Here is a 17,535-nt window from a genome sequence, read left to right as displayed (position 1 = left end):
GAATGTGGAAAAGAAACTTCATCATATATTAAATATTTGTTCTTCTGTGCTTTGACAAAAACAAAAGAATGCCCCCCGTAGTGTTTGTTTAGTAGTGAAAAGCCTGTTTTTTTGACAAAGTAGATGCTTGTTTTGTTAAAATTTGGCAGAAAGCTCTTGTGCCTTGCCTCGAATCACACGCTTTTGGTGATTCTCTCAGAGCTCCGTAGGACAGCAAGGTTTGATCTGGTCAGTAATTGGGTAGAGGGGCCCATCGAGTGGGTGGGTAGCAGCTCTCATCCTGTGTCAAAAGTGATGCTGAATGTTCAGTTGGTGTCAGTCTTTTCTATGAGCCGTCAGCACTAACCCAATGCCCCAGCATGGTATTAATTGAGGGGCCTTATAGTGTAGCAATTGCCATCTTTTGCATGAGTCAGAACACCCATGTCTCAATCATTTTTACACTTGGTCATAAAGGCTCCAATTCGCTCAGGTGCTTAACAAGCACTTGCATTTGGAACTTTACATCCTTAGCTAATTTGTTTTCGCCAAGAGTGGAGTCTAAACATTAAATTCCACTTGGCTTTCTGGAAGTGGGCGACCCTTTATACCCAATGCAGCCTGTCTGCCTAAACTCGACTCCTCTGTACGTTCCCTCTGACCAACAGCAGATTTGCTGTGCACCAGGAGGCAGCTGCTATGTTGCTTTTTCAGCGTGGGCTGTGTTTCAGGAGTCGTTTAAAACCTTAAAGAATGTGAATGCCTTAATTGCAACACTTTGGATCAATCAGAACTAAGAACAGATGTAAAGCGCTCTCCTACCGCTGCCCACTTTTATCATGATTTGCATATAGCAAAAAAAAGATGCCAGATTTTGTCCTCTGCTGCATGCATTTGACTCTCATTAATGTCGGCTCAGCTGCATGCATGGAACTGAAGCTAGGATTTGACCATGATTCATGAAATCCTATCGGAGGCTTCTTGGTTTAAAAAAAGAAAAGAAAAAAGAAAAACGCATTTTATCAATCCATTACTGCCCACTACACTAGAGCACGTGTCGATCAACATTTAAATATCACAGCCGATACAACAACAAACTAGACAGAAGTGTTTGTTACCAATGATTTATGCTAATAATATTTTGCCTCCATCTTCTTCCCCCTCCTTAGCACCAGTATCACTCAAAAATAGATGAACTAATTGAAGAAACCGTCAAGGAAATGATAACGCTCCTAGTTGCAAAGGTAACCTTCAGCTTCAGGTGAACCGATTCACTGTTAACATCACTCTCTTTTTTCCTCTCTCCCTTTTTTAAACAGCATTTCCATTAAAATGTGACACATTAAGAAGTTTGGGTGGTTTGTTGTTTCTCACAGGAGAGATCATACATCACTCAGTCTTGACAGACGGAACATTTCGTGATTGCAGTCTGTACGAAGCAACACAAGGGTGCTGAACTTACAAAGTGCAGTTCAAGACGAAGACTGCAAAGCTCTTGTTTTCTGAACTTGATCACATTATCTGGACTGATTGGTTATAGCCGTTCATTGCCAGTTTGCAGGGAGAGTCCTAGGACTATAAGCTTACCTCTATGGGTCCACATCCCCTCTTTCCAGGTCTTCTACTGAGCTTTCTATCACATCCAGTTGCACTAGAGCAGAAAGTAGCTAGACTGGGTCAAACCCCAACACTTGGCCAAATGTAATTTGTTTTGGTTCCATCTTATCTCTGGGTGGTAGGTTCCAAATTTTTTAGGAGGGTGCTTTATGTGGTTTTAATCCTTATAGTTCTTATGGCTTTTTAAAATGTTGTGATTGTCAATCACTTTGAACTGTCAGGAAGGGTGTAATGCAAAATACAATGAACTCAGAAGCATTCTCATATATATGGCATATTGTGTGGCAATGGCAGCCATTTATCAATAGTACTGCTTCATCTAATTTTCCATTTCCAGACTAAAAAGCATCTTGCAACACAGGCTTCTGCCTGTGATCCTTGTAACACTTTGTATAAATGTTTTAAATAAATTAAATAAATGCACCATGCTTGCATTTATTTTAACTTCAATTAGGCAAACCAGGGGAGGACTATAAGGATCACAAAATAATTACAAGGACCTGTAGAACATATGGGACAACACGTGCCATTCTGGGTCTCCATCAAGGACCTACCAGCTGTTCTCCATTTGGTATTACTCTCGAGGAGTAACATATTTCTTGCACCTTATGCTTGGGAGTTGCACTCTCATTAGCTTCTGCAATGTACGGCACCAACATAACTGCCTTTCTCTACACAGAATGACCAATATAGCAGGCAGAGAGCAGCTGAAAGAGCTTTAATGAACATGTGATATACACACACACACAACACAAAGGAGCTTCGCTTTATTTTTATTTTTTTCTTTTGATCAACAAACATTGAAAATGCAAGGGAATCTCAGAAGAGGGATTTTCTTCCTTGTGCATAATTTTGTTGCCAAAACAGAAAACCAAATTAGAAACCTCCTAAACATTTGAAGATGAAATTGTTTTAGGCGGAAGCAAGAAAGGATTGAACATTTTCATTGATATGCTTGTCCTTTGAAAGCAACTGCTTTCCAGTTACTTATATTATTAATAACAATAGTTAATAAGCTTGGTGATGCCAAAAGAAAAATAAGTCAGTGGCTATACTTGATTCTCTTTATTAATGTATTCCATGACACCATGCTAATTTAGGACAAATGTTTAGTTATAGACAATATCAGCTCTTTACTCCAGAATAGTCAATAGATTACCCCACACACATACAACTTGACTTTTCTTAATCTTCAATGACTTTCCTCCCTGCTAATTAGAGGATAGAGTTCTTTATCTCGTCATTGAAGTGTCATATCTCTACAAGCAATCTACGTAGCTAGAAGCTGGTTGATACACTTTGAAATCCCTTTTTACTCCGATGGACTTAATACTGATTTGCTCAGTTGCAATCAGGGTGATTTGATTATTCTTACAACTGAAGTATATGTCCTTTTGTTCCTCCAGTTTGTCACAATTCTGGAAGGAGTCTTGGCCAAACTATCCAGATACGACGAAGGGACGTTGTTTTCTTCTTTCCTGTCATTTACTGTAAGTTTCCTTCTTCATCCAACCACCCAATTGTCCCTGCTTTTTGCTCCTTGCACTTTTCAATTCAATGTTCATAGTTTAAAAGTAGTTTTTTTCATGGACTGAAGGATGGTTCTGGTTAAAACCACAAGGAAACATCTTGCATGGTCTGAAGTTATCTGATAACAACCGTCTTGCTGAAACCCAGCAGGTATGGGTTTGGTCAGTGTTCCAGTGGAAAAGCAGTTCCTGGGAACTGTATAAATGCCGCCTTGAGTTCCATGATGGGTGAAAAAGAGCACATAAATATAATGAATATATTAAGAAGTAGCAAAATAATAAAGGAGGCTGTATACCTTTCCAGAACCCTGCCAACTAAAAGCCAGTGTGTTACGGTGGCTAGTCAGGGAGGAGGAACGGGACCTGAGTGTGAATCCGTCTCAGTGGCCAAATTTACTGGGTGACCTTGGACTAGCTGCCATCTCTCAGATTGACCTACCTCACAGAGTTGTTGTGCGGATTAAAGGAAGAACCATGTCTGCTGCCCTAAAGGCAAGATGAAAGTTGGAGAGGGAAGTGTTCATTATCTATTTCCCTACTTTTATATACCCATCCAGTCCAACATCCTGTTCTCACAGTGGCCTACCAGATGCAGAAAACCCCATGTTCAATCCCAGACATCTCCAGGCAGGGCTGGGAGAGTTCTCTATCTGAAACCCTCGAGAGACTCTGCCAATCAGAATATACAATACTAAGCTAGATGAACCAATGGTCAGACTTAGTATAAGGCAGCTTCCTATTCTCCTTTGTTCCCATGTTGATGTATGGAGGAGGTCTGTATATAGATCAGAATTTCTGTCCCTTTAATAAACTGCTGGATCAGGGCAATTAACTATAATGGGGTTCAAAGACAGAGATATAGACTTGGTTTAGGTGTAAACATTTCCGATGAAACATGAGCATGGTGTTCACTCTCCCCACCCCCCACCCCCCACCCCCTTGCCTTCCTCCCCTCGCAAACTGAGCTTTGAGGAAGGTATAATGGTTTGTTAAACCACAGTTTCCTGTGACATCCAAACCAGGAAAGTTTTAAGTACAGCTTTCCAAGCAAGTTGGATACCTTTCCCATGCAACATCACAAACAATAAACTACTAACTCAGCCAGGCAGCCAACCACATGTGGGGAACTAACTTTTAACACACAGGAGAATATGGGTGCATCCACCAGTAACAAGTGGGGAAGAAAATTTTGTAGTCCCTTCCACTTCTCTTATTCTATGATAGACATGCTCTTATTGATCTGCTTTGAGCTCTGTTGCTCCTGTGGATGTTGCCGTCTGAGGTGGTTGCCTTGCCTTATGGGCTCTGATGCTCACAATTTTTTGAAGGAAAGAATGTGTTTTGAAAGTGCTTTAAAGGTATTGTGTGTACACAGCCTCAGATGAATATGTTCGCTAGCAAGGATCTTAAACTAGAGCTTGAATATTAATATTCTGGTATTAAACCATAGCTCCTTATTTCAAACACAGTTGTTACTAACTGGTTTAATTAAACTAGGTTGTAAGCACGGAGAAAGGAAGGGACAAGGGGACAGGGCGAGAAAGAAATGTTTGGTCTTGTTGTTTGCTCCCAGCTGCTAGACTGTAGCTTAGCAAGGCAAGAACTGAGCATCCAGACTGGGCCAAATATTACAGAGCTTTGGGGAGGTATCCCGTATGCTTACAACACTAAGCCTAAAAGAAGCATCAGCAGGGTAGCATAATTCTCTAAGTCTGTAGCATCATCCTTAATGCAGAATAACAAGAAGCATTGTTCTTATTATAGTCCATTTGCTTCTCCTTTCACTATGCAAACAAATCATTTCAAATAGCATTGTCAGATTTTTTTTATTATTATAAAAAAAAATCTCCAAACACCCAGCCTTCTACCAACTCCTTTTATCAAACATTGTCCACTTGCTTAGAAAATGACATGTCACCAGGGGTCTTATGACAAGCCGTTTTATCACCTAGTAGGATACCCTCATTTTCAATTCTTGCTGTGAAATTCAGCTTAAAATTAATGCATCAGTTGTCTTAATAGCATTCTCACTAACCACATCATTATAAAATATTCTTTGGATTCCTCCCCCCTTAATGGAACATCATTCTACATTTAGTCAAGGAGCTGGAGAAAGATGTTTTCTACAGTCAATAGTGTTTCTTGGACCTGGAAGTCCAGTCATTAGGTGGGTATCTCTGCCTAAAGAAAAGAATTGCAACCAAGCTGATGACAGCTGCTCAAGATTCATTTCATCTGAAGCATCTCTTCGCTTTGAACAAGAGAGTGGGGAATGAATTACTGCTACATTAATTAAAACTAGAGAGTGTATTTTACCCCCGGGACAGGTTACTGGCAATCTTATTTTTGTTCGGCACAAATTTTTGTCATAAACTGAGAAATTTCATGGGAAAAGTCACATAATTCCTGATGAGCCGCAGCCTAGCAAAGAGATCACACAACATCCGGCAGCATGAAAATTGCAATGTATGTAGCCAAGTTTTACACTAAAGAAAAACAAGCAGTTGTGGTTGGCTGGTTGTTGTTTTTAGGGGGGGTCTCTAGGGGGTCTCTAGCTTAGGGTTGTTTTGTGAGAAGGCAATGTGGAAGACAGACTGAGTCATTGCCATATTATATCTCAATTGCGGGAAATATTCCTTTTATTTTGCTGCGGTTCCATGACTTCTTATTTCTGGTCTCTAATATTTTCTCTGCTTCTAGTTTTGTTACAGTAGCAAAACACATACTGTATTACTCTCTTCCTTTGCTGTGTCTACAAATACCTTAATGTCAGTGAGATAACAGTAACTAAGTTATTACTTTTTTGTAGATTATTTCCATTAGTTTTTAAGATATACAAATTGTTCTCAGCTACAGTATGTCCTCAAACAAACAGTTACTGTTTTTATGGTTGTTGCTACTTAACCTTCATTTAGTGTCCGCTATCCTAGATTAGAATGCGATTAACAGTTTTTTTGAACGTTTTAAAATGCTTTCAGAATGTCTTCGATGCTATTGTTGTTGATGTATTTGAAGCGCTGGACTCCTTTGAGAGGAAGGGAGGCAGATATAAATTGAATGAAGAGAGAGAGAAAGAGAGACGGGAGGGGAGGGATAGTGTCTTCAACTAAAGAGTTGGGACCCACAAGTACGTTGAGCCCCAGCCTACTGTGTATCACTCAAATAACAGTGCTGCCGTTTTGCTCTTTGTTGCGGTTTAGGAACCTCTAAGGCAGTGTTTTTCAACCACTGTGCTGTAGCACCCTGGGGTGCCTTGAATGATAGTCAGGGGTGCCGCAAGCAACACTGGCCTCTGTCCCTCTTTCTTTCCTTCCCTCCCTCCTCTGATGCCCTCTCACATCTCTGCCTCCCAAAGGCTTGCACAGCTGTTTGTTGCAGCAGCCCTGGCTACAAGCTCCCCAGTCGGATGATGCTTCTGGGACTGGCCAGGGGGTGCTTTCCAGGCCGCTGTGGAGCAGTGTGAGGAGGCACCTCTCTTTGGGACAGGGGGAGCAGCTCAAAGAGCAGGGCTGGCAACTGTGGTTGCAGAGAGGACTCTCAGTGTGGTGTAGTGGTTAAGAGCGGTGGACTCATAATCTGGTGAACCGGGTTCGCATCCCCACTCTTCCACATGCAGCTGCTGGGTGACCTTGGGCTAGTCACACTTCTCTGAAGTCTCTCAGCCTCACTCACCTCACAGAGTGTTTGTTGTGGGGGAGGAAGGGAAAGGAGAATGTTAGCTGCTTGGAGACTCCTTCGGGTAGTGATAAAGCGGGATATCAAATCCAAACTCTTCTTCTTCAGGGAGAGGGGAGAGGAGAGGAAGTTGAAGGAACACTCCACAACAGAGGGTGTTTGAAAAATGGTTAGAGGCTGCCAGCTCTGAAGGCAAGGGGTGACATAATTGGGCCCCTGTGCCTCACAGGGGTGACACAGAAAGAATGTATTGAGGAAAGCAATACTGCATGTGCTGTCTCTGTGGGGGAGACAGGCCTCCCTCCTGCTCTCCTTCCTCTGCTAAGTTTAGTCACTTTAAAAACGCAAATTCCATGCTAGGGATCATTAGGGAAATGATTGAGAATAAAGCTGCCAATATCATAATGCAAATCTGTGGTGTGACCACACTTTTGAGTTGGGTCAAGAGCTCTGGTTACAACCTTAACTCAAAAGTGATGTTGCAGAATGGGGAAAGTTACAGGAAAAGGCAACCAGAGTGATCATGAGGTTGGGAAGGTTACAACATTTGGGGCTTTTCTGTTTCAAACAAAGGCGAGTAACTGAGGAGACACGGCAGAAGTTTGTAGTTTGCAAGCATGGTGAGAAGAAATGGAATAGGCCTCTCTTAAATTAGAACTTGGGGCCACTGAATGAAGCTGAATGTTGAAACATTTGGGACACACACCCAAAAAAAGAGAGTACTTTTCGGACAGCACATAGTTAAAGCATGGAATTTGCTTTCTCAGGATGTACTGACAGCCACCAGCATGAATGTCTTTCAAAGGGTATAGGTAAATTCATGGAGGATGAGGCTGTCAATGGCTTCTGGTCACGATCACTACGTCATACCTTCCATATCAAAAGCAATATGCCTTTGCTATGCACTTGGCCATAGGAGCCAGCTCCTAGGGAACATGGGGGCTTTGGCCCCCCACAATAAAACATTTGAGAGGCTTGCCCCCCCAACAAAGGGTATTGCCGTTCAAATGAGGTGTGTGCACTGCATCATGTGTGGGGCAGGGCTTACCTGGGCTCCCACAATATTCCATTCACGTTGGCACCCCTGCACCTGGCCTCCTGGCAGCAGAGTCAATACCATTGAATGGGAGGGGCAAGGTGGGAGGGAGGGTCACTCGGTGCTGTGTGGCTTGTTTAGTGGAGCCATTCTGGCTTGCCCACTGATGCACCTGTACCATGCTGCAGTCACCAGCCAGGTTTGATTATCCCAGTGATGGAGACAATGATCTCAAACCTTCCTGATGTTCAAGTCTGTCCAATTTACTTTTTTGTCAGGGGGAAATAATAAGTGGCAGCTGGACATGCAGACGAGGCAGGTATGGTGGGAGATATGGGAGAGTAACACAGCATTGGTATGCATTCCAGTGCACATTCACATCCAGCATACATGTGCTATAAGGCACAGCAGTAGGTACTTGACTGCTTTTTTAAGGCAAGGGAGCAAGATTCCTGGGGGGGGGGTCAGAATTTCATAAATATCCACTACATTCTGGGCTTTCCATTGATATTAGAGGAGAAGGGAGGGATGGTGGCAAAGTGCAGAGCCCGTCCAAAGTTTCACCTTAAATCCTTTTGGAATTCAAAGTCCATGGTAATTTATAAATTAAAGGTAAAGAAAGGTAGGTCCATTAGGTCCAGTTGCAGACAACTCTGGGGTTATGTGCTCATCTCGCTCTATAGGCTGAGGGAGACGGCGTTTGTCCGCAGACAGCTTCCGGGTCATGTGGCCAGCATGACTAAGCCGCTTCTGGCGAACCAGAGCAGCACACGGAAACGCCGTTTACCTTCCCACCGGAGTGGTACCTATTTATCTACTTGTACTTTACGTGCTTTTGAACTGCTAGGAGCTGGGACCGAACAACGGGAGCTCACCCCTTCACGGGGATTTGAACCGCCGACCTTGTGACCAGCAAGCCCTAAGCTCTGTGATTTAGACCACAGCGCCACCTGCATCTGAATTTATAAATTTTGCCTTCTTAATTCTAACTTTCCCTGAATAGGGTATTTTTAAAATAGATGTGTGACAGTGGTTTCCCCACCCCCAATACCTTTTAACTGCATGTGGCTTGATTTTAGTGGTCCTATTTAGTGGTTCCTTGCTTCGCAGTCTCAAACGATGCATTTCCCAACTGGAACATGTAATTTATTCATCGCAAGATGCAGGTGTGTGCCTGCGTGTGTGTCTAATATTTAGGCTATTTTACCTGTAGCTTTCGAAATATTTAGAAGCAGGTGAGCATTTAGAACCCAAACAAGGATGCTGATCAGTGATTTATTCTAATTAGATACATGCTTGCTATAGAAATTCTCAGCCCTGCAGATGGGATGCATTATGGTACCTTTGCAAAAGGGTCTCTCTGTCCATCTGGAAACCATTCCGTTAGATATGTTAACTCAGAAATTCATGGACTCCCCCCCCCCCAACAACAACAACAACACATTCTGTTGCCAGCTGCAGAGATAACCCATTTGCTTTTACATTGCCTACCGAGAAGGGCCACAGAAAGGAAGGAAGAGCTTTTGACATTAATAATGCTGAAGGCATGATTGCAATACCAAATGCCCATAAGTCATTGTTCCAAACTCCATACAAGCCAGAGGCCCTTTCTTACATTCTTCTGGTGGGATGGGAGCAGGGCTCTTTATCAGCTGGAACTCATTTCCGGCACCTCTCAGGTGGGCATTATGAGAGAACAAGGGAAGCGTTTGTGGTGAGTTCCGGCTCCTCTTTTTCTAGAAAACTAGCACTGGATGAGAGTCATTGCAATGCATTAAAACATAAGAGCCTGTTGGATCCAGCCAGTGGTCCATCTGGTCTAGTATCCTGTTCTCACAGTGGTTAACCAGATGCCTATGGGAAGAAGAAGAAGAAGAAGGAGAAGAAGAAGAAGAAGAAGAAGAAGAAGAAGAAGAAGAAGAAGAAGAAGAAGAAGAAGAAGAAGAATAGTAGTAGTAGTAGTAGTAGTAGTTTAGATTTGATATCCCACTTTATCACTCCCCTTAAGGAGTCTCAAGGTGGCTAACAATCTCCTTTCCCTTCCTCCCCCACAACACAACAAACACTCTGTGAGGTGAGTGGGGCTGAGAGACTTCAGATAAGTGTGACTGGCCCAAGGTCACCGAGCAGCTGCATGTGGAGGAGCGGGGAAGCGAACCCGGTTCACCAGATTACGAGTCTACCGCTCTTAACCACTACACCACACTGGCTCCCACTAGCAGGACCTGAGCACAAAAAGAGCCCTCTCACCTCCTCCAGTTTCCAGCAGCTGGTATTCAGAAGCATCTGTTCTCTGGCTGTGGAGGTAGTAGCCATTCCTTTGCCACCAGTGTTCTGTGAGAACCTCCAGGCCACATGGATGGAGGTGCAGTATGACCTTCACCCAATCTGACATGGGGCTTCTCATATTACTTTGGCAGCCCATGATGAAGACACACTGCAGAAGTTCCAAACCCAACAGAGCAATAAGAAAGGAATCATCCCACTGAAGCCACAGGGACAAGCTTTTATTTCTGAAACAAATCTTTAGTTATTCATCTAGTACTCTGTTCTGTATTTCTGGAATTTTTCTTAAAGCATGTACCAAATATTTGTCTTAAAATATTATTATTATTATTATTATTATTATTATTATTATTATTAATAATAATAATAATGAATTTATATATCGCCCTATACCCAGAGGTCTCAGGGTGGTTCACAGAATAAAATCAAGATATAAAACCACAAAATATATAATCAAAATACAAACAACAACCCAATAACACACACACACACACCAAAAAACCCACATTTTAAAAGGGCATAGGATGCCAATCAAATCAACCAAAGGCCTGGTCAAAAAAGGAAAGTTTTGCCTGGCGCCTTAAGGTGTATAATGAAGGCGCCAGGTGAACTTCCCTGGGGAGAGCATTCCACAGATGGGGAGCCACTGCAGAGAAGGCCCGTTCTCATGTTTCCACCCTCTGGATTCCTCAAGAAGGAGGCACAGGAAGAAGGGCCTCAGAAGATGATCTCAGGGTCCGGGTAGGTTCATATGGAAAGAGGTGGCCCTTGACGTATTGCGGTCCTGAGCCGTTTAAGGCTTTATAGGTCAAAACTAGCACTTTGAATTGGGCCCGGAAACTAAATGGTAGCCAGTGCAGTCGGACCAGGGTCAGTGTAATGTGTTCGAACTGTCTTGCTCCGGTGAGCAACCTGGCCGCTGAATTCTACACTAGCTGAAGTTTCTGAACTGTCTTCAGACTCAGCCCCACATATAACGCGTTGCAGTAATCTAACCTTGAGGTTACCAGAGCATAGACAACAGTAATTAGGCTATCCTTGTTCAGATAGGGGCGTAGCTGGGCCATCAGCTGAAGCTGATGGAAGGCACTGAGGCCACCTGAGCCTCGAGCAACAGCAAAGGATCCAGGAGTATCCCCAAGCTACAAACCTGTTCCTTCAGAGGAAGTGTAACCCATCAAGAGCAGGCGATTCCCACCCATCTGGTCTAGGGAACCACCCACTAACAGTGTGTCAGTCTTATTTAGATTGAGTTTGTTTGTTGGCTCTCTTCCAGTCCATTACTGAGGCAAGACATGGGTCCAGCACTTCCACTGCCTCACCTGCAGATGTAAAGGAGAAACAGAGCTGAGTGTCATCGGCAAACTGCTGACAATGTATTCCAAACCTCTGGGAAACCCCACCCAGAGGTTTCATGTAGATGTTAAACAATGTAGGGGATAGGATTGAGCCCTGTGGAACCCCACGTTGAAGGTTCCAAGGGGCTGAAAAGCATTCCCCAAGCAACACCCTTTGGGAACAACCATCCAAGTAGGACTGGAACCACCGCAAAGCGGTGCCACCCACCCCTCGTTCAGACAGTTGCTCCAGAAGGATGACATGGTTGATTCTATCGAAAGCCGCTGAAAGATCAAGAAGAATTAACAGGGACTTGTTTCCCTTGTCTGTCTCTCTCTCTCTCTCTCTCTCTCTCTCTCTCTCTCTCTCTCTCCCTCCAGAGGTCATAATACAGGCCGACCAAAGCAGTTTCTGTGCCAAAACAGGGCCTAAACTCCCATTGAAATGGATCCAGAAAATCAAGTTTCTTACAAAAGCGCCTGGATCTGGTCTGCAATCACTCACTCCACAACCTTGCTCAGGAAAGGGAGATTAGCAAGTGGCCTATAGTTAGTTAGGTTTTATCTTCTAAGTGGTTCAGTATGCTTAATTAGAATCTATCCTTCAGTGCCATGTACATTGAATTGGTCTAATAATTACTGCATTTTTATTTTTTAGTAATACTGCTAAGTTGTCCTATTTTGCTTCCCTGTTTGTGTTTTTTTGTATAGCTCGAAAGCATAATCTAAAGTTGGCTATTTTTCTCTTTCAGGTGAAGGCAGCTTCCAAATACGTGGATGTGCCCGTAAGCACAAAAAAAATACAATAATTTTTGCAATAGTTCCTGCTATGTATTTTTAGAAGAAGAAAAAATGGAGTTGCTTTTTCTTCCCCTTTAAATCCTGTCTTAGCTAATGGTGTACTATAGACTCCTGTTTACAAAAGTTTCTGAGAGCTGATTTATCCTGAAAGTTTCCTGTTAATTTTACCCTATAGACATGCTTTCATTTATGATTCTCTGTCCCTTGCATCATATGCTGTTTATCATCCACCAATATGTAAAACAGGGCCCAGAGTCTAATTGTGGCCTCCAAGGGATGTCACTACAGCCACGGAACTTTTCTGAATTTGGGCACAACCTGCCATTAGCATGAAAAGGGTAACTTCGCACTAACTCTGTAACAACAGCAGCGTTACACTAACTCTGTAATAACAGCAGCGTTGGACCAAAGCTGCAGACTACCAACTACAAATTCCCTCTTTAAAATGTTGGCTCAGACTACAACTATACCACTGTAAGTGGTAAGTGTGGGAAGGCCCTAAGATGAGTAGTAAACTGTCTTTGGCGATCACTCATAGCTGAGTAAGATTGTCTTCCATAAACACAGTTTTAACAATGAGTCCGTAGGTGACTGTGGAGGCCAATTCTGTTTGTTGTTTTTTTTTATAAGATATTTATTAAAGTTTTTGAAAATACAACAAAAAAATCAAGAAAAAACCTCATTTTAAACAAGAAAAGATAAGATACAAAAAAGAAAAAAGAGAAAAATCAAACAGAAAAAAACATAGATTTGAAATCCGTTAAGCAAAAAAAGAAAAATCAATAAAAAATACAGCCAATCTTCCCATTACTGATCTTTCATTAACTTATTTCCCTGACCTCCTCACACCTCCCTTTTTGTATTCTAAGTCAATTATCCATTTCAGCAAATCCTTTCCCTCTTTTCAAATTTTTGTCCTGTAAATTTATCTTGAAATTAATATAACTTTACCTTCCCTCCTTTCACCAATTAACAGTCTATTTTTCCTAAATCTTTATAACATTTCTGCTAAAATCACATAAATTCATTCCAACATCATTCTAACATTCAATAATCTTACAATGTTTCTGTAAATAGTCTTTGAATTTCTTCCAATCTTCCTCCACCGACTCTTCTCCCTGGTCTCGGATTCTGCCAGTCATTTCCGCCAGTTCCATGTAGTCCATCACCTTCATCTGCCATTCTTCCAGGGTGGGTAGATCTTGTGTCTTCCAATGCTTTGCAATAAGTATTCATAGAATCATAGAATCATAGAGTTGGAAGAGACGACAAGGGCCATCGAGTCCAACCCCCTGCCAAGCAGGAAACACCATTAGAGCACTCCTGACATATGGTTGTCAAGCCTCTGCTTAAAGACCTCCAAAGAAGGAGACTCCACCACACTCCTTGGCAGCAAATTCCACTGTCGAACAGCTCTTACTGTCAGGAAGTTCTTCCTAATGTTTAGGTGGAATCTTCTTTCTTGTAGTTTGGATCCATTGCTCCGTGTCCGCTTCTCTGGAGCAGCAGAAAACAACCTTTCTCCCTCCTCTATGTGACATCCTTTTATATATTTGAACATGGCTATCATATCACCCCTTAACCTCCTCTTCTCCAGGCTAAACATGCCCAGCTCCCTTAGCCGTTCCTCATAAGGCATCGTTTCCAGGCCTTTGACCATTTTGGTTGCCCTCCTCTGGACACGTTCCAGTTTGTCAGTGTCCTTCTTGAACTGTGGTGCCCAGAACTGGACACAGTACTCCAGGTGAGGTCTAACCAGAGCAGAATACAATGTCACTATTACTTCCCTTGATCTAGATGCTATACTCCTATTGATGCAGCCCAGAATTGCATTGGCTATTTTAGCTGCCGCGTCACACTGTTGGCTCATGTCAAGTTTGTGGTCAACCAAGACTCCTAGATCCTTTTCACATGTACTGCTCTCAAGCCAGGTGTCACCCATCTTGTATTTGTGTCTCTTTTTTTTTTTTTGCCCAAGTGCAATACTTTACATTTCTCCCTGTTAAAATTCATCTTGTTTGTTTTGGCCCAGTTCTCTAATCTGTCAAGGTCGTTTTGAAGTGTGATCCTGTCCTCTGGGGTGTTAGCCACCCCTCCCAGTTTGGTGTCATCTGCAAATTTGATCAGGATGCCCTTGAGTCCATCATCCAAGTCGTTGATAAAGATGTTGAATAAGACCGGGCCCAAGACAGAACCCTGTGGCACCCCACTAGTCACTCTTCTCCAGGATGAAGAGGAACCATTGATGAGCACCCTTTGGGTTCGGTCAGTCAGCCAGTTACAAATCCACTGAGTGGTAGCATAGTCAAGACCGCATTTTACCAGCTTCTTTACAAGAATATCATGGGGCACCTTGTCAAATGCCTTGCTGAAATCAAGGTAGGCTACATCCACTGCGTTCCCTTCATCTACCAGGCTTGTAATTCTGTCAAAAAACGAGATCAGGTTAGTCTGACATGACTTATTTTTCAGAAATCCATGCTGACTATTGGTGATCACAGCATTCCTTTCTAGGTGCTCACAGACTGTTTGCTTAATGATCTGCTCCAGAATCTTCCCTGGTATTGATGTCAGACTGACTGGGCGGTAATTATTTGGGTCCTCTCTTTTCCCCTTTTTGAAAATAGGGAGAACATTTGCCCTCCTCCAGTCGCCTGTTCTCCAGGAATTCTCAAAGATGACTGCCAGTGGTTCTGAGATCACATCTGCCAGTTCTTTTAATACTCTTGGATGCAGTTCATCTGGCCCTGGAGACTTGAATACATCTAGACTAGCCAAGTATTCTTGTACTATCTCCTTAGTTATTCTGGGCTGTGTTTCCTCTGCTGAATCATTTGCTCCAAATTCTTCAGGTCGGGCATTGTTTTCTTTATCGGAGAAGACTGAGGCAAAGAAGGCATTGAGGAGTTTATCCCTTTCTGTGTCCCCTGTTTGCATTTCACCATCTTCTCCTCTGAGTGACCCCACTGTTTCTTTGTTCTTCCTTTTGCTACGAACATACCCATAAAAGCCTTTTTTGTTGCTTTTAACCTCTCTAGCAAGCCTGAGTTCATTCTGTGCTTTAGCTTTTCTGACTTTGTGTCTACATGTACTGACTATTTGTTTGAATTCCTCTTTGGTGGTTTCCCCCCTTTTCCATTTTTTGTACACATCCTTTTTTAATCTTAACTTAGTTAAAAGTTCTTTAGCTAGCCACCCTGGCTTCTTTAGGCACCTTCCATGTTTCCGTCTCATTGGTATTGCCTGAAGTTGTGCTTTTACTATCTCCCTCTTAACAAACTCCCAGCCATCATGAACTCCCTTTCCTTTTAGTATTACTGTCCATGGGATCTCACCCAGCACTTCCCTAAGTTTTATGAAGTCGGCTTTCTTAAAGTCAAGAAATTGAGTCCTAGTATGCTTGGCTGCTCCTTTCCGCTGTATAGTAAACTTCAGAAGAGCATAATCACTCGCGCCTAATGATCCTTCCACTTCTACCCCATTAACCAGGTCCTCAACATTGGTTAGGACCAGATCTAAAATGGCTGTTCCTCTTGTTGCTTCTCCCACTTTCTGGACAATGAAGTTGTCTGCAAGGCCAGTGAGGAATCTGTTTGACCTTATGCTCTTGGCTGAGTTTGACATCCAACAAATATCCGGGTAATTGAAGTCCCCCATTACTACTATCTCCCTTCCTTTTGCATGCTTGGCCATCTGTTCCAGGAAGGCATCATCTATGTCCTCCGTTTGGCTTGGGGACCTATAGTAAACTCCCACAATGAGGTCACTGTTATTCTTCTCTCCCTTAATTTTGACCCAAATGCTCTCACTTTGGCTTTGAGGTTCTAAATCTTGGATCTCTTCACAGGTATACACATCCCTGACATATAACGCCACTCCTCCTCCTTTCTTGTCTGGTCTGTTTCTCTGAAATAGATTGTATCCCTCCATTATTACATTCCAATCGTGGGACTTATCCCACCAGGTTTCAGTAATGCCTATTATGTCATATTTAGTTTGCTGTACGAAGAGCTCAAGTTCATCTTGTTTATTTCCCATGCTTTGCGCATTAGTGTACAGACATTGAAGTCCATTAATCATTCCCCCGTGTCTCTTATTTAAGGATTTTTTCCTCCCACCACTAGGTCTGCGTGCTGTTTGCTCCATTTGGTCTATGACATTTGGATGATCATCTTCATCAATTGATAGACTCCTACCTTCAGGAGCACTGTCTCCCTCCCCCACATTAGTCAGTTTAAAGCCCTCCTGATGAGGTTTCTGAGATTTTTGGCAAAAACATTCCTCCCAACCGTTGTGAGGTGCAGCCCATCGCTTGCCAGAAGTCCATCTTCAAGAAACTGCAGTCCGTGATCTAAGAATCCAAACCGTTCCTGTTTACACCATTTGCGAAGCCAGCTGTTCACTTCCACTATTTTTCCCTCTCTCCCTATTCTTGCTGTTGTTGTAGCATACATAAAGAAAGTTCTATCCTTCTTTGGCACCAATTGGCCGACCATGCCCAGGAGAAAGGCCTCTGGTTTCTTCAGAAAGGTATATTTAAATACCTTTTTCATTTTTCATTTCATTATAGATCATCTCCCAGAAAGCCTTAATCCTTGGGCATGTCCACCAAAGGTGAAAGAATGTACCTTCAGTCTCTTTACATTTCCAACATTTATTATTGGGCAAATGATAAATTTTCGCAAGCTTGACTGGTGTCATGTACCACCTGTATATCATTTTCATTATATTCTCTCTTAAGGCATTACATGCCGTAAACTTCATACCTGTGGTACATAACTGTTCCCAGTCAGCCATCATAATGTTGTGTCCAACATCTTGTGCCCATTTAATCATAACAGATTTCACCGTTTCATCCTGAGTATTCCATTTCAACGGCAAGTTATACATTCTTGACAAATTCTTAGTTTTGGAATCTAACAGTTCTGTTTCCAATTTTGATTTTTCCACCTGGAAGCCAATTTTTTTATCCAAATTATATGCCTCCATTATCTGATAATAGTGAAGCCAATCTTGCACTCTATTTTTTAATTTTTCAAAACTCTGCAGTTTTAATCTGTCTCCCTCTTGTTCCAAAATTTCCCAATATTTCGGCCATTTGGCCTCCATATTGAGCTTTTTCTGAGCCTTCGCTTCCATTGGTGACAGCCACCTGTGGAGGCCAATTCTGGATCCACAAGTCCTTCCACAAGGCCTTACTGGGCAGGAGGAGGCAACAGTCCCAGGAAACAAAGGAAGATACTCTCGCGCATTTGAGTGGCATAGTGGGAAGTGG

The 17,535-nt window shown here is 42.7% G+C and overlaps 1 protein-coding gene across 13 annotated transcripts in view; it reads left to right on the top strand.

Annotated features, from left to right (window-relative positions):
- Positions 1-17,535, top strand: part of CADPS (calcium dependent secretion activator) — a 348,429-nt gene that overhangs the window by 284,036 nt on the left and 46,858 nt on the right. For all 13 annotated transcript variants that reach the window (XM_083600416.1, XM_083600415.1, XM_083600422.1 and 10 more), the window contains 3 exons: positions 1,149-1,223; positions 3,003-3,086; positions 12,212-12,244. In XM_083600416.1, the coding sequence (XP_083456542.1) occupies positions 1,149-1,223; positions 3,003-3,086; positions 12,212-12,244 (192 nt within the window). The remainder of the gene's footprint in view (positions 1-1,148; positions 1,224-3,002; positions 3,087-12,211; positions 12,245-17,535) is intronic.

This window comes from Podarcis filfolensis (assembly GCF_964270895.1).
Source record: "Podarcis filfolensis genome assembly, chromosome: 2".
Lineage (NCBI taxonomy): Eukaryota > Metazoa > Chordata > Lepidosauria > Squamata > Lacertidae > Podarcis > Podarcis filfolensis.
The sequence above is the reverse complement of the archived record's forward strand: the minus strand, read 5'-3'. Positions and strand labels throughout refer to the sequence as shown.